This window comes from Myotis daubentonii, chromosome 1 (assembly GCF_963259705.1).
Source record: "Myotis daubentonii chromosome 1, mMyoDau2.1, whole genome shotgun sequence".
NCBI classification, from domain to species: domain Eukaryota; kingdom Metazoa; phylum Chordata; class Mammalia; order Chiroptera; family Vespertilionidae; genus Myotis; species Myotis daubentonii.
Window position 1 is genome coordinate 110958099 of NC_081840.1, and position 26314 is coordinate 110984412.

Genomic DNA, 26314 nt, shown 5'->3' on the forward strand with positions numbered 1-26314 from the left:
TATATGAGAAATTTATAACAGTAAGTCTTTAACAACCATAATTATTTCTATGAATGTCATGTATCTAAAGATACATCATCAATCTTTGTTACTAAAACCTAGATAATTTGATTACTAAGATGTTAGATAATGATAATAATAGACAATCTTTATTAAAAACTAGGGGCCCAGTGCACGAAATTCGTGCACTGGGTGTGTGTGTCGGGGGGGAGTGTCCCTCAGCCTAGCCTGCCCCCTCTCACATACTGGGAGCCCTCAGGCGTTGACCCCCATCACCCTCCAATCGCAGGATCGGCCCCTTGGCCAGGCCTGACGCCTCTGACAGAGGCATCAGGCCTGGGCAGGGGACCCTCATTTCCCCCCATCAATGGTTCTGCCCCCAGCCCAGGCCTGATGCCTCGGCCAGAGGTATAGACCCCCATCACCCTCCGATCACCAATCACCGGATCGGCCCCTTGACCAGGCCTGAGGCCTCCGGCAGAGGTGTCAGGCCTGGGCAGGGGACCCCCAGCTCCCCGCGGTTGCAGGCTCCGCCCCTGCCCAGGCCTAACGCCTCTGGCTGAGGCGTCCGGCCCGGGCAGCGGGGACCCGCAGCTGCAGCGGCCCCGCGATCGTGGGCTTCGCTTTAGGCCCAGGCAAGGGACCCCTAGCTCCTGGGACTGCCAGCTTCGACCGTGTCCAGCTCCCATCGCTGGCTCCACCCCTACTTCCTGCTATCACTGGCCAGGGCGGCAAAGGCGCCTGATTCTCCGATCATGGCTGGGGGGCAGGGCAAAGGTGTTCCCAGGGCCGCCTTTGCCCTGCCCCCCACCTCTTAGCTCCCCCCTGGGTTTCTGATCACAGTCAGTGGCAGGGGGCTTCTTCCTGCTTTCCCTTTCGCCTCCCTGCATTGTGCCTACATATGCAAATTAACCGCCATCTTGTTGGCAGTTAACTGCCAATCTTAGTTGGCAGTTAATTTGCATATAGCCCTGATTAGCCAATGAAAAGGGTATCGTCGTACGCCAATTACCATTTTTCTCTTTTATTAGATAGGATGTACTTAATATAAAGTAAAAAGTAGTAATGGCTGAATATTCTTAAATATATTTAACACTCATTATTTAATTTTTGCATTTATTTTCTAAAAAAATCTTCACATATGTTGTCACAATAACTGTCCAACATTGGGTAATACTTATTTTGAAGGGCCTGAACATCAGTATATGAAGGACAGATTTCTGCTCCTTGAGAGACATAAAGACAATTGATGCATGTGCATGCACGCACGCGCATGCACACACATAATCATCATTACCCAGAAAATGGTGGCAGCTGTGTTTAACAGTGCTAGAATGTTTAGCAGGAATACTAGACCTAGTACTATTTGCTATGTGATCTTATATAAGCTGCCAAAATATTTCTAGGCTCAGGCTTTCCCGTCATCCAATGAAGAGAGTGTTAATTTTTCTATCTTTGTCGGCAGTATATAAACTGGTGTATATATATATAAGATACCAAGTCTCTTGATAATTACATTCAAAGACATTTAAAGGTTTCAGAGATAAGTGTCCTTCTTTTAAAAAGTACTTACTACAATCTTAAAGTAATCACTTGGGATAACCATATCCCCATTCTTGACCCACTTCACAGTTGGAGTTGGTTTCCCAGTCACTTCACATTCAAATACTATATCCATAGATTCATGAGCATATATATTAGTAGGCTGCTTCAGGAATTCAGGTTGGGCTTCAAAAGAGAAAGGAAATGAAGATATTAATGAAAATAAAAATAGGTAGCTATTCATATTTCAAGCAATTTTTTTTAAATCACAGAATTCATAGGTGTTTTACTTATTTGAGGTTTTCACATATTTTTATAAACACCTAAATATATATTTAAAATATATGTCAGGAACACAATTTCTTTAAAAATTGACATTCTGGTGTAATTAGAAGAATAATTTTAATTTTTAAGGTAATTTCTGAATTTTATTGTTGAGAAATATATAGTAAATTGATTATATTGAAGAAATTGATAATATGAATGTTCTAAGCTAAAATGAATATTAAAGGCTATTTCCCTATGATTTATACCATTTTGGAAGGACCATAATTAAAATTCATAAAAGAGTTGAGAAAACTGACATTACCTTTCTTTTCAGTCAACTTAATGTATATACCCCCTCCAAAGTAGTATAAATGTGATAGTCAGAGACCTTAAAACAGTTCATTTACACAATATACTCCCAGTTAGTAACATCCCTCATTACAAGAAATGGTTCTTAAGGATGGGAGGAAAAGTGATAGGATCTTTGGGGAAAGTTAAGTGTATTAGAAAAAGCCTGAGTATTGTAGTAACTCCCTAACTCCATTTCACCTTGCCCCAAAGTTGTAATCACACACTTATGAATAACATTCATTAAAATTTTGAACCAGAAGGATAAAGTAGATCATCTAATTCAACTTCCCATCTAATGCTGTAATTTCCCACACAACATCTTTGAGAAGAGGTATTTTACTAATCTCTGAAAGTTTCAAATGATAAGGAAATCCCCATATCACAAAGCAGCAAGCTCCACTGTATGCAGTTTCTATTTTTTAAAAAAAAGCAGTGTTTTTTTTTTTAACATTTGAGATAAAATGTACTCAGTCTGCTGGAATTTTGATTGGGATTGTGTTGAATTTGTGGCAACTTGACACTGTAAAATTATGGAGTCTTTTTCCATGAGTATTGTTTATCTCTCCATTTATTTAGATCTTTGGCTTCTTTTCTCTCATCAATGTTTTATAGATTTCAATATATAAATCTTGTTCATACTTTGTTAGATATATGCCTAAATATTTTAAATTTTTGGTGCTACTGTAAATGGGACTTTAAAATTTTTTTAGTTCCCAATTGACCACTGCTAGTATGTAGAGGTGAAAGTGATTTATGTATACCAACCTTTCATTCTATGGTCATACTAAACTCACTCATTAGTTCTAGTAACTTTCTATAGACAATTTTAGGATTATCTACATTCATACAAAATGTATTTACAGATAACTATATGTTGTCTGTAAAAAGAGGCAGTTCTATTTCCTCATTTTCAATCTGCTTTCCTCATTTTTCATTATACTAGCTAGAGTGGGGCAGATCCTCAGAAAAAATCCAGATTGGCTTTCTAATTTGTGTCAATGAAGAGTAAGAGTATAGAGAGCAGGTAGAAGCCCAGGTAAGCAGTTCAAGCCAAGAAGGGAAAGAACATTTGATCTTAAGAAGCAATAGAGAAGAGAAAGAAAAAATGGTAGCTGAATAGGCAGACCTTTCTTATTACATCTCCTCCCAGGGCCAGACTGGAAATAAAACTAAAGTGGGAAACATACACCTGGAATTACCAACTGAGAAGGAAACTTATATGAAGGAAGGACAGAAAACACCTGGAGACCAGTTGGAAGGGCAAGGTCACAAGAGGAGCTGACCCAGCTCCCAGGGGTGGCTGGCCTAGTGTGAGGAGGGAGCTCCTGACTACAGGAAGGTCTGAGGCCCAAACCCAGGCTGGGCTCCACAGCCCAGAGCACCAGAGCGGAGACCAATGGCCTACGTAACAACCAACTGTGAAAGGTGGCAGGGCTGCTGGTCATGGCAGAGTCTGGAGCCGGTAGAGGTAGACCACAGCCAGTCAGAGAGAAGGCAGCAGTTTTGGTTTTTTGTTTGTGTGTTTTTTAAATGCAGAGTACAAGAGTTTTCATTTGTAGCTATTGACCTAAGGCTTCAATGCAGGGATGGAGGAATGGACTTAAGGTGCCTAAGGAGAGGCCTGAGTGGGAAGCATTAGGGGAAGACGAGGAAAAGCAGCAGCCAGGAGTCCTGGCATTTGGTCATATGCCCCCGAACTGAAATGGCCATTTTTCCTGAATAGCAGCAGGAGAGAAACAAAAGAGAAACCCTGCCTGAGGTGATACAGCCCACCCCACCCTCTGGACCCCTGCTAGCCACACCCTGCATTTTGACCTTTGCAGAGGTTAAGTCCATGAGTTTGAACAGTCTCAGGAAGTAGCCGGTGACTGGACTGGGGGAGGGGCCATCCACCCCACCATCCTGGGAACTTGACTGGTAATTTCTCCACACAGGAGAGCTAATAGAAACTCTAGGTTTCTAGCCGATCCCACCGGACTCCATATAAGGATCTCTGCCCAGCCTAGGACAGGGAAATATTTTGGGTCACTCCCAGAAGAGTAGCTCTGGGACAGGGAAACACAACCACCACATTCCCTGAAAACTAAATAGCACCTCCCCTGCCTAAAGCACTTTCAGAAACTGACTTTTGAGTGATTAAGATTGACAGCTGACTAGCAGGCAAAAGTGGCTAGCAGGCAAATAGGCGGGGCACAGGGAAATGGGAAGTTTACTGACCCAACCCTGGGCCCATGCTGCTAACACACCTAATTTTAGAGGGCCCTCCTGCTTGCAGCCAAGTCCAGTGGAGACATACACAAATGGTGGATCCCTTGGAACTTCAAGCAGATTGCTGAAAGCCAAAGGAGGGCAATTTCTGACAGTGGTTAGCACTTAAGTACCTCACAGGAAGCCCAGAATTGGTAGACAGACAAGTCAGCCACATTCATAAGGCTAGGATTCAAAGGGGTCCCCACGGGGAACTAAACTATGGAAATGAGTGCCGTTTCACTTTATTTTTCTTTTCTTCTCTTTGATCGTCTTTTTCTTTTCTTTTTTTATTTTTATCTTTCCTTCCTTTTATTTTCTTTCTTAATTTACGTTCATCTATCTGCTTAACTGATTTTTTATTATTCTAATCTCTATTATTTCAATCATATATCTAATTTTCCTCCTCCCTTTTCCTATTCCATTTGTTATTCTTTTTTCTTTTTTTCACTACTCAATTTTTTTCCCCTTTCTTCCTCTCTCTGCTTTTTCTCGTGCTTTTTCATCTTTATTTTTCATTTCTTATTATAGGTCTATCTGCCTTCTCCTTTATTTTCCATTTCAAAATTTTTTTTCATTTTTCTTCCTCTATTATTTTATTTTATGTATTTTTTAAATATATTTTATTGATTTTTTACAGAGAGGAAGGGAGAGGGATAGAGTTAGAAACATCGATGAGAGGCGAAACCAAGAAGGCGGCATAGGTAAACATCGGAGATTGCTGCCTCGCACAATCACTTCAAAAATACAACTAAAAGACGGAACGGACATCACCCAGAACCACAGGAAGGCTGGCTGAGGGGAAATTCTACAACTAGAAGGAAAGAGAAAAGCACACTGAGACTCAGAGGAGGCGCAGTGCTGAAGTAAAATACAAAGGTGCAGAGGTGCATGCGGAGCGGGCTGGCGGCTGAGGGCACAGTTGTCTGTTTCAATCGGGAGGGAGTCTCAGTCTCTGAGCTTCAGTCCCGGGCGAGTCTCTGGGGACCCAGACTCAAACGGGAGAAGCGAGACTGACTGGCATTGGTCGGACCTCCAGGGCAGCTTTCTATCCGAAGGGCTTCCAGTGATTACCAGGACACTGAGAGGCAGAGCCTCTGAATGCAGGACTGAGAGCAGCCATAACTATTCGCTCCGCCCGCCCTGTTGATCCCCTGGGACCCGCCCCACCCAAGCCTTGCACGGAGGCATTTGCTGGTTAGCCTCAGGCAGAGGCTAGATTAGCGCCACCCTAGAGATCCAGGACAGAAGTTCTCCCACTGCAGACACAGCTGATTCTCACAGCCAATTGGCCTGGAGGTCAAATCCCTCACAGTGTTACCTACAACAATCAAGGCTTAGCTACAACAAGACTGTGCACAAAGACCACATGGGGGTGCACCAAGAGTGTCTGCCTCAGGTAATTGGGACACTTAGCTCAGAAAGCCACTCTATCGACACAGCGAAGCATAAAAAATGCCAAGACAAAGAAACAGGACACAAACGACAGAAATGGAGGAAAGCAGGCTGCTGGATAAGGAATTCAAAACCACACTTTTAAGGTCTTTCAAGAGTCTTCTAGAGACTGCCGATAAACTTAATGAGATGTACAAGAAATCTAATGAGACCCTCGATGTTGTGATAAAGAACCAACTAGAAATTAAACATACACTGACTGAAATTAAGAATATTATACAGACTCCCAACAGCAGACCAGAGGATCGCAAGATTCAAGTCAAAGATTTGAAATACGAAGAAGCAAAAAACACCCAACCGGAAAAGCAAAATAAAAAAAGAATCCAAAAATAAGAAGATAGTGTAAGGAGCCTCTGGGACAGCTTCAAGCATACCAACATCAGAATTATAGGGGTGCCAGAAGAAGAGAGAGAGAAAGATATTGAAAACCTATTTCAAGAAATAATGACAGAAAACTTCCCCTACCTGGTGAAAGAAATAGACTTACAAGTCCAGGAAGCGCAGAGAACCCCAAACAAAAGGAATCCAAAGAGGACCACACCAAGACACATCATAATTAAAATGCCAAGAGCAAAAGATAAAGAGAGAATCTTAAAAGCAGCAAGAGAAAGACAGGCAGTTACTTACAAGGGATGACCCATAAGATTGTCAGCTGATTTCTCAACAGAAACTTTGCAGGCCAGAAGGGAGTGGCAAGAAATATTCAAAGTGATGAAAGCCAAGAACCTACAACCAAGATTACTTTATCCAGCAAAGCTCTCATTCAGAATTGAAGGTCAGATAAAGAGCTTCACAGATAAGAAAAAGCTAAAGGAGTTCATCACCACTAAACCAGTACTATATGAAATGCGGAAAGGTATCCTTTAAGCAGAGGAGGAAGAAGAAAAAGGTAAAGATACAAATTATGAACAACAAATACGCATCTATCAACAAGTGAATCTAAGAATCAAGTGAATAAATAATCTGATAAACAGAATAACCTGGTGATTATAATAGAATCAGGGACATAGAAAGGGAATGGACTGACTATTCTTGGGGGGGGAAGGGGTTTGGGGGATGCGGGAAGAGACTGGACAAAAATCGTGCACCTATGGATGAGGACAGTGGGTGGGGAGTGAGGGCGGAGGGTGAGGTGGGAACTGAGAGGAGGGGAGTTATGGGGCGAAAAAAGAGGAACAAATGTAATAATCTGAACAATAAAGATTTAATTAAAAAAATTTAAAAAAAAAAAACAAAAAAAAGAGTAATTTTTAAAATGATAATGGAATGCATTCAAAAGTTGACTTTAAGGCTGCCAAAAGAAAATCAATGAATTCTCTTTACAAAAATTTGCCAAAGGGGGAAAAAAAAAAAAAAGAAACATTGATAACCTCGATGAGAGAGAAGCATCAATCAGCTGCCTCCTGCACACCCCCTACTGGGGATGTGCCTGCAACCAACATACATGCCCTTGACTGGAATCAAACCTGGGACCCTTCAGTCCGCAGTCCGGCGCTCTATCCAGTGAGCCAAACCAACTAGGGCTCTTCCTCCATTATTTTAAACCGTTTTTCTTCCCCCTATTCCTCTAATTCTTTATTCTTATTTTTTTTATTTCAGCTTAGCATCTACATATTCCTTCTGCCCTTATACTTGTTGTTTTGGTTTGTGCTTTTGTGTGTGTGTTTGTTGTCAGCTCATAATTTTTTTCTTTTTTTCTATCTATCTTGTTCTGTCTTCTCTTTCCTAATTCTCTCTTCCCTGTTGGTTGCTTTTGTTGGTGTGGCAGGGGTCTTGTGTATGTTTTTGTTTTGTTTCTTATTTTGGTTTGTTTGGTCAGTACCTCCACAAGAGCTCGAAGAGTGGTAAGGGGTGAGCCTCACAGTCAGCCAGGCTCAGAGAAGATTCCATCTTAAAAAATGGGATAATATTCATGACCCAATTACAAACTAAGAACCCAAATAACTCAAACAAGGGTCATCCTAGAGCCCCCAGCTCAGGTAATCTAAGAGACTGTACCACTGGGTCCCACAAAAACCTACTACATAAGACCAACCCACAAAGTCTGGGAGGCAAAGTAGTTTGATCTAATACATTGAAACAAAAACAAAGGAACATAAAAAATGTGGAGATGAAGAAACAACCCCTAAATGAAAGAAAAGGAGGAATCACCAGAAAATGAACTAAATGAAATGGAGGCAAGCAATTTGTCAGATAAAGAATTCAAAGTAATGTAGTAAGTGTTCTCAAGCAATTCAGTGAGAACTACAAGCAAGTAAATGAGAATTGTAACGGACTTAATGAGAGCTACACCAACATGAAAAGACAGGTTGGAATAATAAATAAGAATAAATTGGAAATGAGGAATGACACTGCTGAAATAAGGAACACCCTAGAACAGTGATGGCGAACCTTTTTAGCTCGGCGTGTCAGCATTTTGAAAAACCCTAACTTAACTCTGGTGCCGTGTCACATATAGAAATTGTTTGATATTTGCAAACATAGTAAAACAAAGACTTATATTTTTGATATTTATTTTATATATTTAAATGCCATTTAACAAAGAAAAATCAACCAAAAAAATGAGTTCGTGTGTCACCTCTGACACGCATGGCATTGGTTCGCCATCACTGCCCTAGAAGGATTCAATAGTAGACTAGAAGAAGCTGAGGACTGAATCAAGGAATTAGAAAACAAGGTAGGAAAAATCACCCATTCAGAAAAGCAAATGAAAAATAAAAATAAAAAGCAAGAGTATAAGGGAGCTTTGGGACAACTGAAACATAACAATCTTTGCATCATAGGGATACCAGAAGTAGTAGATTCTAGAAAGGAATAGAAAACCTGATGAAGAAATAATGGCAGAAAATTTCCCTAACCTGGTGAAGGAAAAAGTCATTCAAGTTCAGGAAACAAAGACAGACCCAATCAAGATGACCTCCCCCCCTCCCGCCCACAAAAGATCCAAAGCTGGACACATCATAATTAAAATGGCAAACATTAAAGACAAAATAAGAATCTTAAAGGCTGCAAGAGAGAGACAGAAAGTTACCTACAAGCGAGCTCCCATTTAGCTGTCAGCTGATTTCTCAATTGAAACACTTAAGGCCAGAAGGAATAGGCATTAAATATACAAAGTAATGAAAGGGGATTGAATTCAAGACTACTCTATCCAGCAAGGCTATAATTCAAAATAGAAGGTGAAATGAAGAGCTTTATGGACAAAACAAGCTAAAAGATTTTATTACCAACAAACTAGCACTACCTGAAATGCAAAAGGGACTAATGTAAGAATAGAGAGAAAAAGAACACAGGCATAAAGAAAAAGAATGGCAACAAATAATTACCTATCAATAGTACCCTTAAATGTAAATGGCTTAAATGCTCCAATCAAAGGCATATAGGGTAGTTGAATAGATAAGAAAACATGACTCATATATATGCTGTCTGTCTCCAAGAGACTCACCTCAAAACAAAACACACAGAATGAAAGTGAAGGGATGGAAAAAAATTTCTCAAGCAAATGGAAATTTTAAAAAGCTGGGGAAGCCGAAACCGGTTTGGCTCAGTGGATAGAGCGTCGGCCTGCGGACTGAGAGGTCCCAGGTTCGATTCCGGTCAAGGGCATGTACCTGAGTTGCGGGCATATCCCCAGTAGGAGATGTGCAGGAGGCAGCTGATCGATGATTCTCTCTCATCGATGTTTCTAACTCTCTATCTCTCTCCCTTCCTCTCTGTAAAAAATCAATAAAAAAAAAAAAAAAAAAAGCTGGGGAAGCAATACGCATATCTGACAAAACAGACTTCAAAGTGAAGGTCATAACAAGAGATAATGAAGGCCACTCCATGATACAAAGGGATCAATACAACAAGAGGATATAATTTTGGTAAACATATGTGTACCCAATACAGGAGCACCCAAATATATGAAAAAACTCCTTGAGGATTTTAAGGGAGATTGAGAACAATAAAATCAGAATAGGGAACTTTAACACCCCACTGACATCATTGGACAGATCTTCTAGACACAAAATCAACAAGGAAATAGTGATCCTAAACAACACACTAGACCAGATGGAATTGACATTTTTTAGAACATTTCACCAGAAGCCATAGAATATACATTCTTCTCAAGTGCACACAGGTCATTCTCAAAGAATGACCACATGTTAGGACACAAACTAAGTCTCTATAAGTTCAAGAAGATTGAAAACATATTAACCATCTTTTTGGATCACAATGAAATTAGAAATCAACTACAATAAAAACACTCAAAAACATTCAAACACATGGAGGCTAAATAGCACAATAAACAAGGAATAGGTTATCAAAGAGATCAAAGATGAAATTAAAAACCTTCCAGAAACCAATGAAAATGAACACACAACTACCCAAAATCTATGGGACACAGTGAACTCAGTCCTGAGAGGGAAATTTATAACATTATAGGTCTATCTAAAAAAACCCAAGAAAAATTAATAATAAAGTATTTAACCCTATAACTTAAAGAACTAGAAAGAGAACAAAAAGAAAAGCCTGGAATAATAAGAAAGAAGGAAATAATAAAGATGAGAGCAGAAATCAATGACATAGAGACTAAAAAGAAATACAAAAGATCATTAAAACCAAGAGCAGGTTCTTTGAAAAGATTAAACAAGATTGATTAACCTTTAGCCAAACTCATCAAGAAAAAAAGAGGACCCAAATAAATACAATCAGAAATAAAACAAGTGAAATAATAACTGATACCACAGAAATACAAAAGATCGTAGAAAAATACTATGAACAAGTATATTTCAAAAAGCTGGACAATTGGGACAAAATGGCATATTCCTAGAAAAATGCAATCTATCAAAACTCAATCACAAAACCTGAATAGGCTGATAACTACTGATGAAACAGAAGTAGTAATAATAATAAAAAAAACCTCCCAGCAAACAAAAGCCCAGGGGAGGCGTTCCTATGGCTTCACAGGGGAGTTTTAACAAATATTCAAAGAAGGACTAATAACTATCCTCACACTATTCCAAAAAAAATCCAAGAGGAAGGGACACTTTCAAGCTCTTTTTATGAAGCCAGCATTATCCTTATTCCAAAATCAGATAAAAACACTACAAAGAAAGACAATTACAGGCCAATATTCCTGATGAACACAGATGCTAAAATCCTCAACAAAATATTAGCAATTTGGATTCAGCAATACAATAAAAAGTTCATATACCATGGCCAAGTGGGATTTATTCCGGGGATACAAAGCTGGTACAATATTCACAAATCAATAAACATGATAGATACATCACATAAACAAATTCGAAGACAAAAATCACATGATCATATCCATTGATGCAGAAAAAGCATTTGACAAAATCCAACACACTTTTTTGATAAAAACTCTCAGCAAAGTGGCAATAAAGGGATCAGATCTCAACATAATAAAGGCCATATATGACAAACCTACAGCCAACATCATACTCAATGAGCAAAAACTAAAACCATTTCCCCTAAGAACAGGAACAAGATAGGAATGTCCACTTTCACCACTGTTACTCAACACAATACTGGAAGTCCCTGCAACAGAGATCACAAAAGAAGAAAAATAAAAGGCATCCAAATTGGGAAGGAGGAAGTAAAACTGTCATTATTTGCAGATGACATGATATTGTACATAGAAAACCTAAAGACTCCACCAAAAAAATTTACTAGATTTAATGAATGAATTCAGTAATGTAACAGGATACAAAATTAACACCCAGAAATGAATGGCTTTTCTATACACCATAATGAACTCTCAGAAAGAGAAACAAACGAACAAAAAAATCCCTTTTACCACTGTAACAAAAAAATTAAGATACTTAGAAATAAACTTAACCAATAGGTAAAATACCTGTACTGAGAAACCTATAGGATGTTGAAAAAAGAGATGGAGGAAGATATAAACAAGTGAAAGAATATACTGTGTTTATGGATTGGTAGAATCAACATCATTAAAATGTCCACACTACCCAAAGAAATTTATAGATTTAATGCAATCCCTATTATAATACCAACGGCATATTTCACAGACCTAGAAGCACTCAAAAAATTTATAAGGAATCAAAAAAGACTGCAAAGAGCTGCAGCAATCTTAAGAAGAACAAAGTTAGAGGGATCACAAAACCAGATATCAAGTTACATACAAAGCCACTGTACTCAAAACAGCCTGGTACTGGCATGATTAACAGGCATATAGATCAATGGAGCAGAACAGAAAACCCAGAAATTGACCCAAGCCATCACTTAATTAATATTTGACAAAGGAGGCAAAAGCATACAATGGAATCAAGAGAGTCTCTTCAAAAAATGGTGCTGGGAAAATTGGACAGGTACATGTAAACAAACAAATAAAAAAAAATGAAACTAGACCACCAACTTACATCATACACAAGAATAAACTCAAAATGGATAACAGATTTAAACGAAAATCATGAAACCATAAAAATCCGAGAAGAAACGATAGGCAGCAAAATCTCAGACATCTCTCATAGCAATATATTTGCTGATACATCTCCTAGGGCAAGGAAAACTAAGGAGAAAATAAACAAATGGGACTACCTCAAAATAAAACGCTTCTGAACAGCAAAAGAAACCATCAACCAAATTAAAAGGGAGCCCACTGCATGGGAGAACATATTTGTCAATGATACATTTGATAAAGGGTTAATTTCCAATATACATAATAAGGAACTCATACAACTTAAAGACAATCCAATTAAAAAAATGGGCAACAGACCTAAATAGGCACTTCTCCAAAGTGGACATACAGAAGGCCAAGAGACATAAAAAATGCTCAAAGTCACTAATCATCTGAGAGATACAAATTAAAATGACGATGAGTTATCATCTTATACCTGTCAGAATGGCTATCATCAACAAATGACAAGTGCTGGCTAGGATGTAAGAAAAAACCCTAGGACACTGCTGGTGGCAATGCAGACTGGTGCAGCCACTATGGGAAACAGTATGGAGTTTCTTCAAACAATTAAAAATGGAACTTCCATTTGACCCAGTGATCCCACTTCTAGGAATATATCCTAAGAAACCTGAAACACCAATCAGAAAGGATATATGCATCCCTATGTTGATAGCAGCACAATAGCTCAGATCTGGAAACAGCCCAAAAGTGCTCATCACAGTAGATGAGTAGATAAAAAAGCTGTGGTACATTTATGCTATGGAATACTATCTACACTAATAAAAGACAAAGATGCTAATTGACCATACCTTCACTACGCCCTAAGCCATGCCCACCAGCCACTAGAGTGACTATATGCAAATTAACCCAACCAAGATGGCGGCCAGCAGCCACAGAGCTGGAGCACGCAGGAGACTTGGTTCCCTGGGCAATAGAGGAAGCCAAGCTTCCCGCCAGCCCTGAGCTGGCTGAGGCCTCCGCTCATGGCAACAAAGTTTCAATTATAGAAGATAAACAAATCCCAGATACCTGCTTTCAGCCAGCCTCCACTGGGAGTTTAGGTGGCTGGGGTCCGTGGCCAGCCTGGAAACAGCCATCAGCCCCTCACTCAGGCTGGCCAGGCACTCCAGCGGGGACTCCCACCCTGAAGGGGCTGTGGCCAGCCTGCAAATGGCCATCAGCCCTTCACCCAGGCTGGCCAGGCACCCCAGTGGGTACCCCCACCCTGAAGGGGTTGTGGCCAGCCTGCAAACAGCCATCAGCCACTCACCCATGCTGGCCACACCCTCATGTGGTGAGGGTCCACACTGGGGGGCTTGGCCAGCCTGCAAACTGCCATTAGCCACTCACCCAGACTGGCCAGGCACCCCAGCAGGAACCCCCACCCTGAAGGGGGTGTGGCCAGTCCTAAAACAGCCCTCAGCCCCTCACCAGGCTGGCCAGGCACTCCAGTGGGGACCCCCACCCTGAAGGGGCTGTGGCCAGCCTGCAAACAGCCACCAGTCCCTCACCCAGGCTGGCTAGGCACTCTTACATAATAAAAGGGTAATATGCAAATTGACCCTAACAGCAGAATGACTGGGAATGACTGGTCACTATGACACACACTGACTACCAGGGGGCAGATGCTCAATGCAGGAGCTGCCCCCTGGTGGTCAGTGTGCTCCCACAGGGGGAGTTCTGCTAAGCCACAAGCCAGGCTGACGGCTGCCAGTACAGTGGTGGTGGTGGGAGCCTCTCCCGCCTCCTCAGCAGCACTAAAGATGTCCGACTGCAGTTTAGGCCTGCTCCCCGCTGGCAAGTGGACATCCCCCAAGGGCTCCCGGGCTGCCAGAGGAATGTCTGCCTGCCAGCTTAGGCCTGATCCCCCCAGGGAGCGGTCCAAAGCCAGCAGGTGGTCATTCCCCGAGGGGTCCCATACTGCGAGAGGGCACAGGCTGGGCTCAGGGATCCCCCAGAGTGCACAAATTTTTGTGCACCGGGCCTCTAGTGCAGCTATAAAAAAGAAGGACCCCTTACCCTTTGAAACAGCACAGAGGGACCTGGAGAGTTATATGCTAAGTGAAATAAGTCAATCAGAGAAAGATTAGTATCACATGACCTCACTTAAATGTGAACTCTAATAAACAAAATAAACTGATGAACAAAATAGATCCAGAGACAGAGCATGGAACAGACTGCTGAATCTCAGAGGGAAGGCACGGGTGGCAGGGGTGAGGATGGGGGTGGGAATGGGTGGGGAGAGATTAACTGGGGACCTTATATGCATAACCCATGGACACAGACAACTGTGTGGTGAAGGCCTGGGAGGGCTGGGTGAGGGGTGGAGGGTCAATGGGGAAAAAAGGGAAGAAATCTGTCATACTTTCAACAATAAAGATAAATTTAAAAATAATAAAAGCAGCAATAATTTGTTGAGTGCAGCAAAAATATACTTAGGAAAGATGAAACAAGGAAGGGCATAGAAGAAGCCACAGGGTAGCCTAGCTGCGCTGTCTCGGCTCACTGGGAAGTCAGAGATTAGGGGGCCTTGGAGACAGGTTCAGGGGGTTAGCCCAGGACAAGCTGTTGCTGCCCATTCCTCCCCTGGTTGCAAGTGTCCTGGGTTCCTTTAGAGGTTAGGGAATTCATGCCTGTGGGGGAAGAAGAGGAGGAAGGGAATGACACAGACATGGTCCCTGTAGGGAGAGTGCACTGGGACTCAGCTGCTGCTGCCCATTGTTCCCTTAGTTGCAATTCTCATAGGGACCCTTAGAGGTTAGGAATATGTGCAGGCAGGGGTGGGGGGAGGCACGGGGGTAGAGGGAGAAGGGAATGGCATGGGCATGCTCCTGAAAGTTAGTAAAGATGATAAAGGACTGTTTATAAATATGTGTGCATATAAAGGTGGCAATTATTACCTCAATTATATACGTTAGGGTAATGGTTCATCTTTTTCCAGAATAACCTTTTAGAAGATATTTTTTTAACCAAATTTCTTTTATATTAGAAGTCAACAAAAAATAAGGTGCCAAGGAAAAGGTGAGTAACAAAATAGCCAGAAACATCAAATCATTCTGATTGTCACATTTCACAATTTCAATGCACAGTCTCACTTAACAATTATTTGCTGATAATCTATTATGATAAAAATTCAATAAGACCAGTCCATATTGATAAGAACCCAGTTTAGAAGTATTGGGAATAAGCACATAAACAAATCAGTGAGAGACACTGCTGGCAAAAAGATAGCTATTTTAGGAGACATAAAAATTACCTGGGGTTATCAGAATGGTTACAGAAAGCTTCACAGAGGGGTAATGTTAACTAATTTTAAAGGATTATGAGGAAATTTTAGCTGGGGGTGAGAGGATACAGGGGAACAGAGCTATCAAATAGCACAGTATATTCAGGAAATTATATGCAGTTTGGTAAAGATAACTCAATTTCTATCCCAGGTTCAGGCGGAACAGTGCCAAAGTTTATTTAATTAATCATTATAAGAAGTCATTTAACCAATTAAAAAAACTGAGACACAGGTAAGTTAAATAATTTAGTCAAATTCACATAGCTAAGTAAGGGACAGAAATGAGACGAGAACCCAGGCATGCCTGGTCCAAAGACTGCTCTTAACTAACTTCCCTGTGGTGCCTCTCAGTTAACAACGAAAAAGTTGACTTCATATGAGGGTGTGGTTGTGTTTTGTACACACACTATAAGGAGTTTGCTTTTATCCAAAATAAGCCAAGAGAATTGAGAGTTCTAATGAGGAGAGTACAATATTATAACTAATCAGGAAGTAAAGGGAAGTGAAATTATGAAGATGACTGGCAAAAAAGGGGAGATCAATGTGTTAATGTAGACAGAGAGATCAGACACAGTAGAACAGATGAGTAAAAGTAGAATGTTAAGTTGTGACCAAAGAAAGATGGGAGAATTTAAAACTTGGGTTGTAAATTTGTTGAGTGTTAACAAACTCAAGGAGGTGGCCAATTTGGAATTTATCAACTTGTGAACAAAAATACAAATGGAAAATTTTCTTCTTTTTTGGGGAGGAGGGGAGATATGTATCACAGACTATTACAAATGTTTTAAGAGAAAAAGAAAAATTCCTGTTTCTTTAAAAAAACAACTCATAATCCATTTTAAGCTGAGATGACAGGAAATACACAATGGGCTAATTCACGTCACAGTACGTGTAGAAATCCCAGGAGTTAATGATAAAACAATAAATTTGAAATATTTAACAGATGAAGAATGAACTTACAACCTTTTCTGCATTAACACTCACTATGGAATTTCCTGTAGCTATAATTTCTTAAAAAAATAACAAGTCAGACAGGTATGACTATATATATATAAATAACTATGTAAATAAATATTTTATATTACATCTTATATAGATGTAGATATATACAATTTCCAACCATTTCTCATAAACTGCTTCCCCCATCAGGAAAAACAAAATACTTTCAGTTATGGGACAAGTTTCAAAATAAAATTTTCCAAAATTTTGTACGTAATGACTTATCTGTAAACAAAAAAGAGAAGACCTCATGTGACACATAATAACAGTACAGCTGGAATTATTGTAACTACCACCACTCAGATTAAGAAATAGAACATTAACACACCAGAAACCCCACTGTGTAACATTCAGTCACTCCCCTGCCCTTGTTCTGATTATTCTGAATTCTAAAACCATAGATTAGTTTTGCCTACTTTTGAACTTTATAAAAATGGAATCATACAGTATGTTTTTATATGTGTGCCTGGATTCTTTTTTTCAATGGTGCTTGTGAGATGTATTCATGTTGTTGGAATGTAGAAGTGGTCTGTCAATTTTGATTGCTGATGAAATGCCACTGTATTATTAGAACACTATCCATTCTACTGTTGATAGATAAATTGTTTCCAGTTTTGATTTAGTGTGAATAAAGCTGGTGAGACCATCACTGTGCACATTTCTAATAAGTATACACCTAGAAACACAACCATTGTCATAAGATATGAAGCATGCAGTTTCAGTAGATTCTGCCAAACAGTATCTAAAGTGATTATATCCATACCAGAGGCCCAATGCACAAAATTCATGCAAGAGTAGGCCTTCCTTCCGCCAGCTGCTGGCACCGGCTTCCCTCTGGTACCTTGGACCTGGGCTTCCCTCACAGCCTCAGCTTCATCCAGAAGGTCGTCCAGAAGGATGTCTGGTCAAATTAGCATATTATGCTTTTATTATTATAGACGATAGAGTGCTAATGGCAGTATATTAGAATCCCCAGTGTTCCTCATCCTAACCAACCCTGTATTGTCAGTCTCTTTAATTTTAGTCACTCTGGTAGAGTATAGTGTTACCTATTGTGGCTTTTATTTGCATTTCTCTAAAAACTAAAAATAATACCCACTTTTTTCAAGTGTTTAGTAGCCCCTGGAGATCTGTGAGGCAGGTGTTCAAGCCTTGTGAATTTTCTAATGATTTATCTATCTTTGTTTACATTACTGACCTAGAATAGTTCTTTCTAGAGTAAATATCAGGGATTGAAACTTTTTCTGAAAAGAATCAGACAATAAATATATTAGGCTTTGTGGGTCATGTCCAAGCATGTCAAGCTTGTGGCCAACAGGCTGCATGCCTCATTTAAATAAACTTGAGGCTGTGACATGCTTGATTACTCTCTGTCACAACTATTCAACTCCTCGTTTACAACATGAAGGCAGCCATAGTCAATGCATAAATGAATGAGTGGGATTGTATGCCAATGAAATTTTATGGACAATAAAGTCTAAATATCAGAAAATTTTCAAATATCACTAAACATTATTATTCTGATTTCTTTCAACCATTTGAAACTATAAATTATTTTTAGTTCCCAGGCTGCACAAAAACAAGCAGTTGAGCAGATTTGATCCACAAGCTATAGTTTGCTGACTTTTTGATCTAAATAAAACTTAGTCAAGTGATATATATAACTCTTGTCAGAGGTTTATCGTTATTGTTATTTTTTACAAAGAACCAACTTTTGGCCCTGGCTGGTTTGGCTCAGTTGCTTGGAGCATTGTCCTATATACCAAAAGGTTGTGGGTTTAATTCTTGGTCAGGGCACATACCCCAGGTTGTGGGTTTGATCTCGTTGTGTACAGAAGGCAACCAATCAATGTTCTCTCTCACATGGATCTCGATTCTCTCTCTTTCCTCCCCTCTCGCTAAAATCAGTAGACATATCCTGGGGTGAGGATTAAAAAAAACAAATTTTTTTTTTTACTATTTTATTAATTTTTGTTCTTCAATTTTCTTTGGGTTAAATTTGCTATTTTCTTTCTTCTTTTTTTTTTTAGTTTTTTGAGATGAATATTTAAATCACTGGTTTTTCAGCCTTCTTAAGGTTATAAATTTTTTTTTTATTTTAAACACAAAGACTTTTCATTTTTATTTTTTATTTTTTTTATTTATTGCTTAAAGTATTACAAAGGGTATTACATGTGTGTCCATTTTATCCCCCCGCCCTAGACAGTCCCCTAGCCTCCCCTATCCCTCAGTGTCTTATGTCCATTGGTTATGCTTATATGCATGCATACAAGTCCTTTAGTTGATCACTTACCCACCTACCTCCTGCCCCCCAACCCTCCCCGGCCTTCCCGCTGCAGTTTGACAATCTGTTTGAGGCAGCTCTGCCTCTGTATCTACTATTGTTCAAAAGTTTATAATGGTCTCTATTTAATCCATGAATGAGTGAGATCATGTGGTATTTTTCCTTCATTGACTGGCTTATTTCACTTAGCATAATCCTCTCCAGTTCCATCCATGCCATTGCAAATGGTAAGAGTTCCTTCCTTTTTAGAGCAGCATAGTATTCCATCGTGTAGATGTACCACAGTTTTCTAATCCATTCATCTACTGATGGGCACTTAGGCTGTTTCCAGATCTTAGCTATGGTGAATTGTGCTGTTATGAACATAGGGGTGCATATATCCTTTCTGATTGGTGTTTCTGGTTTCTTGGGATATATTCCTAGAAGTGGGATCACAGGGTCAAATGGGAGTTCCATTTTCAGTTTTTTAAGGAAACTCCATACTGTCTTCAATAGTGGCTGCACCAGTCTGCATTCCCACCAGCAGTGCACAAGTGTTCCTTTTTCTCCACATCCTCTCCAGCACTTGTCGTTTGTTGATGATAGCCATTCTGACAGGTGTGAGATGGTACCTCATTGTTGTTTTGATTTGCATCTCTCGGATGATTAGTGACTTTGAGCATGTTTTCATATGTCTCTTGGCTTTCTGAATGTCCTCTTTTGAAAGGTGTCTATGTAGGTCCTTTGCCCATTTTTTGATTGGATTGTTTATCTTCCTTTTGTTAAGTTGTATGAGTTCCCTATAAATTTTGGAGATTAGGCCCTTATCAGATATGATATTGGCAAATATGTTTTCCCACACAGTGGGGTTTCTCGTTGTTTTGTTGATGGTTTCTTTTGCTGTGCACAAGCTTTTTATTTTGATGTAGTCCCATTTGTTCATTTTTTCTTTAGTTTCAAGTGCCCTAGGAGCTGTATCAGTGAAGAAATTGCTTCGGCATATGTCTGAGATTTTGTTGCCTTTGGATTCTTCTAGAATTTTTATGATTTCCTGTCATACATTTAAGTCCTTTATCCATTTTGAGTTTATTTTTGTGTATGGTGTAAGTTGGTGGTCTAGTTTCATTTTCTTGCATATATCTGTCCAATTTTCCCAACACCATTTATTGAAGAGACTATCTTGGCTCCATTGTATGTTCTTGCCTCCTTTGTCAAATATTAATTGAGCATATTGGTTCGGGCCGATTTCTGGGCTCTCTATTCTATTCCATTGATCTATATGCCTATTCTTGTGCCAGTACCAGGCAGTTTTGAGAACAGTGGCTTTGCAATACAACTTGATATCTGGTATTGAGATCCCACCTACTTTGTTCTTTTTCAGGATTGCTGCAGCTATTCGGGGTCGTTTTTTATTCCAGATGAATTTTTGGAGAGTTCGTTCTAGATCTCTGAAGTATGCCGTTAGTATTTTAATGGGAAGTGCGTTGAATTTATAGATTGCTTTGGGTAGTATGGACATTTTAATGATGTTGATTCTACCAATCCATGAACACGGTATGTTCTTCCATCTGTTTATGTCTTCCTCTATATCTTTTTTCAACGTCCTGTAGTTTTCTGAGTAGAGGTCTTTTACCTCTTTAGTTAAGTTTATTCCTAGGTAGCTTAATTTTTTTGTGCGATGGTAAACGGGATTGTTTTTATAATCGCTCTTTCTGAAAGTTCACTATTGGTGTATAGAAATGCCTCAGATTTCTTGGGGTTAATTTTGTATCCTGCTACATTGCCAAATTCATGTATTACGTCTAGTAGCTTTTTGATGGAGTCTCTAGGGTTTTGTATGTATAATATCATGTCGTCTGCAAATAAGGACAGTTTTACTTCCTCTTTTCCAATTTGTATGCCTTTTATTTCTTCTTCTTGCCGAATTGCAATGGCTAACACTTCCAGTACTATGTTGAACAGGAGTGGAGAGAGTGGGCCTCCCTGTCTTGTACCTGTTCTTAGGGGAAATGGTGTTAGTTTTTGTCCGTTGAGTATGATGTTGGCTGTGGGCCTGTCATATATGGCTTTTATTATGTTGAGGTATGATCCTTCTACTCCCACCTTCCTGAGAGTTTTTATCAAAAATGGGTGTTGAATTTTGTCAAATGCTTTTTCTGCATCAATTGATATGACCATGTGGTTTATTTCTTTCAATTTGTTTATGTGATGTATCACGTTTATTGATTTGCGGATATTGTACCATCCTTGCATCCCTGGGATAAATCCTACTTGGTCATGATGTATGATCTTTCTGATGTAGTGCTGGATCCGATTTGCTAAGATTTTGTTGAGGATTTTGGCATCTATGTTCATGAGGGATATTGGCCTGTAATTCTCTTTCATTGTGTTGTCTTTACCTGGTTTTGGTATTAGAGTGATGCTGGCCTCATAGAATGAGCTTGGAAGTGTTCCTTCTTCTTGAATTTTTTGTAGTAGTCTGAGGAGGATAGGTTTTAGTTCTTCCTTGAATGTTTGGTAAAACTCCCCTGTGAAGCCATCTGGCCCTGGGCTTTTGTCTGATGGAAGCTTTTTGATGACTGCTTCAATTTCTTCCATAGTTATTGGCCTGTTGAGATTTTTCGATTCTTCCTGATTGAGTTTTGGAATGTTGTATTTTTCTAGGAATTTGTCCATTTCCTCCATGTTGTCTAGTTTGTTGGAGTAGAGCTGTCCATAGTATTTTTTAACAATCATTTGTATTTCTGTGGGGTCTGTTGTTATTTCGCCTCTATCGTTTCTGATTTTGTTTACTTGGGTCCTCTCTGTTTGCTTCTTGGTGAGTCTGGCTAGAGGTTTGTCAATTTTGTTTATCCTTTCAAAGAACCAGCTCTTGGTTTCATTGATTTTCTGTATTGTTTTTTTGGTCTCTATGTCATTTATTTCTGCTCTAATCTTTATTATCTCCTTCCTTATGCTCACTCTGGGGTTTTCTTGTTGCTGTCTTTCTAATTCTTTTAGTTGTAAAGTTAGATGATTTACTACCATTTTTTCTTGTTTTTTGAGATAGACCTGTAGAGCTATAAACTTCCCTCTCAGGACTGCTTTCATTGTGTCCCATAGGTTTTGGATTGTTGTGTTTTCATTGTCATTAGTTTCCAGGATGTTTTGAATTTCTTCTTTGATTTCATTGGTAACCCAATCAATATTTAATAGCATGCTATTCATCTTCCAGGTGTTTGAGCATTTTGGTTTGTTTTTATTGTAGTTTATTTCTAATATTATGCCATCATGGTCTGCGAAGATGCTTGGTATGATTTCAATCTTCTTGAATTTGGGGATACTTTGCTTGTGACCCAATATATGGTCTATTTTTGAATATTTGTTATGAGCACTTGAGTAGAATGTATATTCCGTGGCATTGGGGTGAAGTGTTCTGAAGATGTCAATTAAGTCCATGTGATCTAGTGAGTCATTTAGGATTGCTGTATCTTTGCTGATTGTTTGTCTAGAGGACTTATCCAGTGCTGTCAGTGGTGTATTAAAGTCCCCTAATATGATTGTATTGTTGTTGATCTCTCCTTTGATATCTTCCAGGAGTTTTTTTATGAACTTGGGTGCTCCTGCATTGGGTGCATATATGTTTACCAGGGTTATATCTTCTTGTTGTATTGATCCCTTTAGTATTATGAAGTGGTCTTCCTTATCTCTTGTTATGGCCTTCACTTTGAGGTCTATTTTGTCCGATATAAATATTGCTACCCCAGCTTTCTTTTCCTTTCCATTTGCCTGAAAGATATTTTTCCATCCTTTCACTTTCAGTCTGTGTGAGTCATTTCTAATGAGGTGGGTCTCTTGTAGACAGCAGATGTATGGGTCATGTTTTTTTATCCATTCAGCCACTCGATGTCTTTTGATTGGACCATTTAGTCCATTAACGTTTAAAGTTATTATTGAAAGGTACTTGTTTGTAGCCATTTCTTTTTTTGTGTGGCTTTTTTCTTTCTGAGCTTTTTAGTTCTTCTTTTTATACCAGTCCCTTTAGCATTTCTTGCATTGCTGGCTTGGTGGTGATAAACTCCCTTAGCCTTTTTTTGTCTGTGAAGCTTCTTATTTCCCCTTCAAGTTTGAATGATAGCCTTGCTGGATAGAGTATTCTTGGATTCAGTCCTTTGCTTTGCATCACTTTGTAAATTTCTGTCCATTCTTTTCTGGCCTGATGTGTTTCTGTTGAGAAGTCATTTGATAATCTAATGGGAGATCCCTTGTATGTAACTTTTCGTCTCTCTCTTGCAGCTTGTAAGATTCTCTCTTTGTCCTGAACATTTGCCATGGTAATTATGATGTGTCTTGGTGTGGGGCATTTCGGGTTCACCTTGTTTGGGACTCTCTGGGCTTGTGTGAATTTTTTCTTCCCCACCTCAGGGAAGTTTTCTGATATTATTTCTTCGAGTAGGTTTTCTAATCCTTGTTCCTCTTTCTGTTGTTCTGGCACCCCTATTATTCATATGTTGTTTCGTTTCACGTTGTCCCAAAGCTCCCTTAGGCTCTCCTCCTATCTTTTAATTTTTTTCTACAATTGCAGTACAGTTTGGGTGTGTTTTGCTTCCTTGCCTTCTAATTCACTAATTCAGTCCTCCGCTTCTCCTAGTCTACTGTTGATACTTTCAATGGTGTTTTTTATTGCAGCTATATCACTCTTCATTTCTTCTTGGGTCTTACTTAAGTTGTTGATTTTTTCATCTGTTTCTTCTAGCTTCTTGCATGTGTTATTGATTTTTTCCTCCGTCCTGTTTATGAACTCTAGGACCCTTATTCTGAATTCTTTTTCTGTCATGTTGCATGCCTTTGTATCACTTAGCTGCTTTTCTGGCGAGTCCTCTTTTTCTTTCCTTTGGGTGTTTCTTTGTGTACCCATGTTTGATCTCACTGACATATCTAGACGTTGAGTCGTTCAGTGGCTGCTCCCTTGGTGGCAGTGACTCCTTGGGCTGTGGTTGCTCTTCGGGCGTTTGCGGTAGCAGCTGCTTCTCAGTTGGCAGCAGCTCCTCTGGTGGGTGCTGTTCACAGCTGTCGTAGCTCTTCTGGCTGGTAGGGAGAGGTTTCACATACAGCTGCTGTTCCTCAGACAGTGGGTGTGGTGCTCAGGAGGCTGCTGTTGTTTGGATCTGCTGCATTGATTTAAAGGTACAAAATACAACACAACAAGGCACCGTGTACCAGGCACCACTCTGTCTAAATTTTCTTAAAGGCTATAAGTACTTAAGGCTATAAATTTTCTCTAAGCATCCCATCAGTTTTGATAGGTCATATCTCTATTAGTTCAAACTACTTTTTCATTTTCATCATCGTTTCTTTTCTGACTCATGGATCACTTCAAAGTGACGCACTGAATTTCCAAACAGTAGGTTTGTAAGTTTCATTTTCCTTAAAGATACTCTTTTTTAAAAAATGTAATTCCAACCTTAATTCCACAGTGACCAAAACTAAAGAATTTTAATTCTCTGAAATTTGTTAAGATTTGTTTCATAGTCAGTATATGATATATTTTTAGTAACTTTCCTAAGTATTTATAAAAAAGATAAACTCTCTCATTTGTTTGGCGCAGCAACCTATAGTTGTCAATTAGGTCAAGTTTATTAATTTGCATTGTTCAGTTCTTATTGTATTGTAACTGTGGTTTTATTGTTTGTTTTGGTCTACATATGCTATTTGTTAGTGAAGTGTGTTAAATCTATCACTATGATTGTAGGTTTGTCTTGTCTACCTCTCATAGTTCTATCAGTTTTTTATTTTCATATTTTGAGATTACATTATGAGGTACATACATATTTAGAATGGTTTTACTTTCCCGGTAGACAATTTCTCATTAACATGAAATGCCCTGCTTTATCTCATCTGGCCTTTGCCGGATAGCTACACTAGATTTTTTCCAGGTAGCTTTGACATGGTTTATCATATTCCATCCTTTTAATTTCCAAATTTCCTGTATCCTTATATTTAAGGTGACTCTCATACAAGCAATACATACTTGGGTTTCAATTTCTTTTCAATCTGACAATCACTGTCTTTAATCAGTGTAGTTAGTACATTTATAATTACGGATATATTTGGGTTTAAATCTACCATCTCAATATTTCTTTCCTTTCTTTTTAAGTATTTTTTACTTTATTTTCTTCCTCCATTATCTTGTTAGTTATAGATTCTCCTATTATTCTCTCAAGACTTCCCAGAGATTATAGAAGACATCCCTGCCTTATATTAACCTCACATTTTAGGAACCTTAGATGACTAACTCCTCCTGACTTATACATCTATGGTGTATTTTCATTATAATTTAAATCCCACATAACATTATTATTTTACAGTCAATATTCACTTAGATTTACCCAAACATTTAACCTTTCCCTTGCTCATTTTCCCTGCATCACTGAGCCTCCATGAAAATACCCTCTACTTGACATGATCAGAGCCATCAGTGTTTCACCTCATGATTTCTTTATCTAAATTTTTGTTTAACATAATCTTTTCCTGCCCCTAAGGGACAAAGTTATTCTCTTACATTTTCTCCTATTAACTTGACAGTTTTACCCTTCAGATCTCAGTCACTACTGAACTAAATGTAGGTCATTTGTATGGTTATTATTACACAGAAATGCTATTTTTTCTCTCCATTATAGGAAACCACATTCCACCAAACTGTTTACTAAATAATTAGCCTGTTCCTCAGTCCTCCCATTAGTCTATTTCTCAGTTCTTGTTAACAAGGCTTTCTTTTTATTTTAAAACAATCATTGTGAATTTTTAATATGTTTGAATATCTGATAGAGTAAGCCCCCCACTCTTTTTATTTTCCATAGCTAACTCAGCTGTTCATGGACCTTTATTCTTCCATATGCACTTTAGGGAGAAATTTTCAAGTTCCTCAAAGAATCTATTTAAAATCTTGATTCATATATGCCAAATTTATACATTAATTTGTGGGTGACATTTTAAATATCATATCAACCCATCCAAGAGTATGGAATATTTATCTTCCCATTTATTTAAATTATCTTCTATATCTATATCCTCTACTAGAGTTTCATAATCTCCCCATAATTTCTTAGTAAGTTATATTTCTAGATATTTTATAGTGTGTTTTTTTTCCTATTGTGAATTTATTTATTTTTAAAGTTATTTTCTATTGATTATTATTGGTGTAGAGAAATACTTCTGATTTTGATAAGTTTATCCTGTATGGAAAGCTGTTTTTTATTATACACTAGTTTGGTGATCAGGTAGACAATCAAATTATCTGTTGATAGAACAATTTTATTTCTTCTTCCCATTTCTTTTTTATTTATTTATTTTTCCCTTTTTATTGAAGTTATTGGGGTGACACTGGTTAACAAAATTATACAGGTTTCTGGTGCACAATTCCATAACACATCATCTGTATATTGTATTGTACGTTCACCACCCAAGTTAGTCTCCTTCCATTACCATTTAGCCC

General features: G+C 38.8%; 1 protein-coding gene across 11 annotated transcripts in view; it reads right to left on the reverse strand.

Moving 5' to 3' along the window:
- Positions 1–26314, reverse strand: part of NEO1 (neogenin 1) — a 266972-nt gene that overhangs the window by 121183 nt on the left and 119475 nt on the right. For all 11 annotated transcript variants that reach the window (XM_059657710.1, XM_059657782.1, XM_059657763.1 and 8 more), the window contains one exon: positions 1574–1728. In XM_059657710.1, the coding sequence (XP_059513693.1) occupies positions 1574–1728 (155 nt within the window). The remainder of the gene's footprint in view (positions 1–1573; positions 1729–26314) is intronic.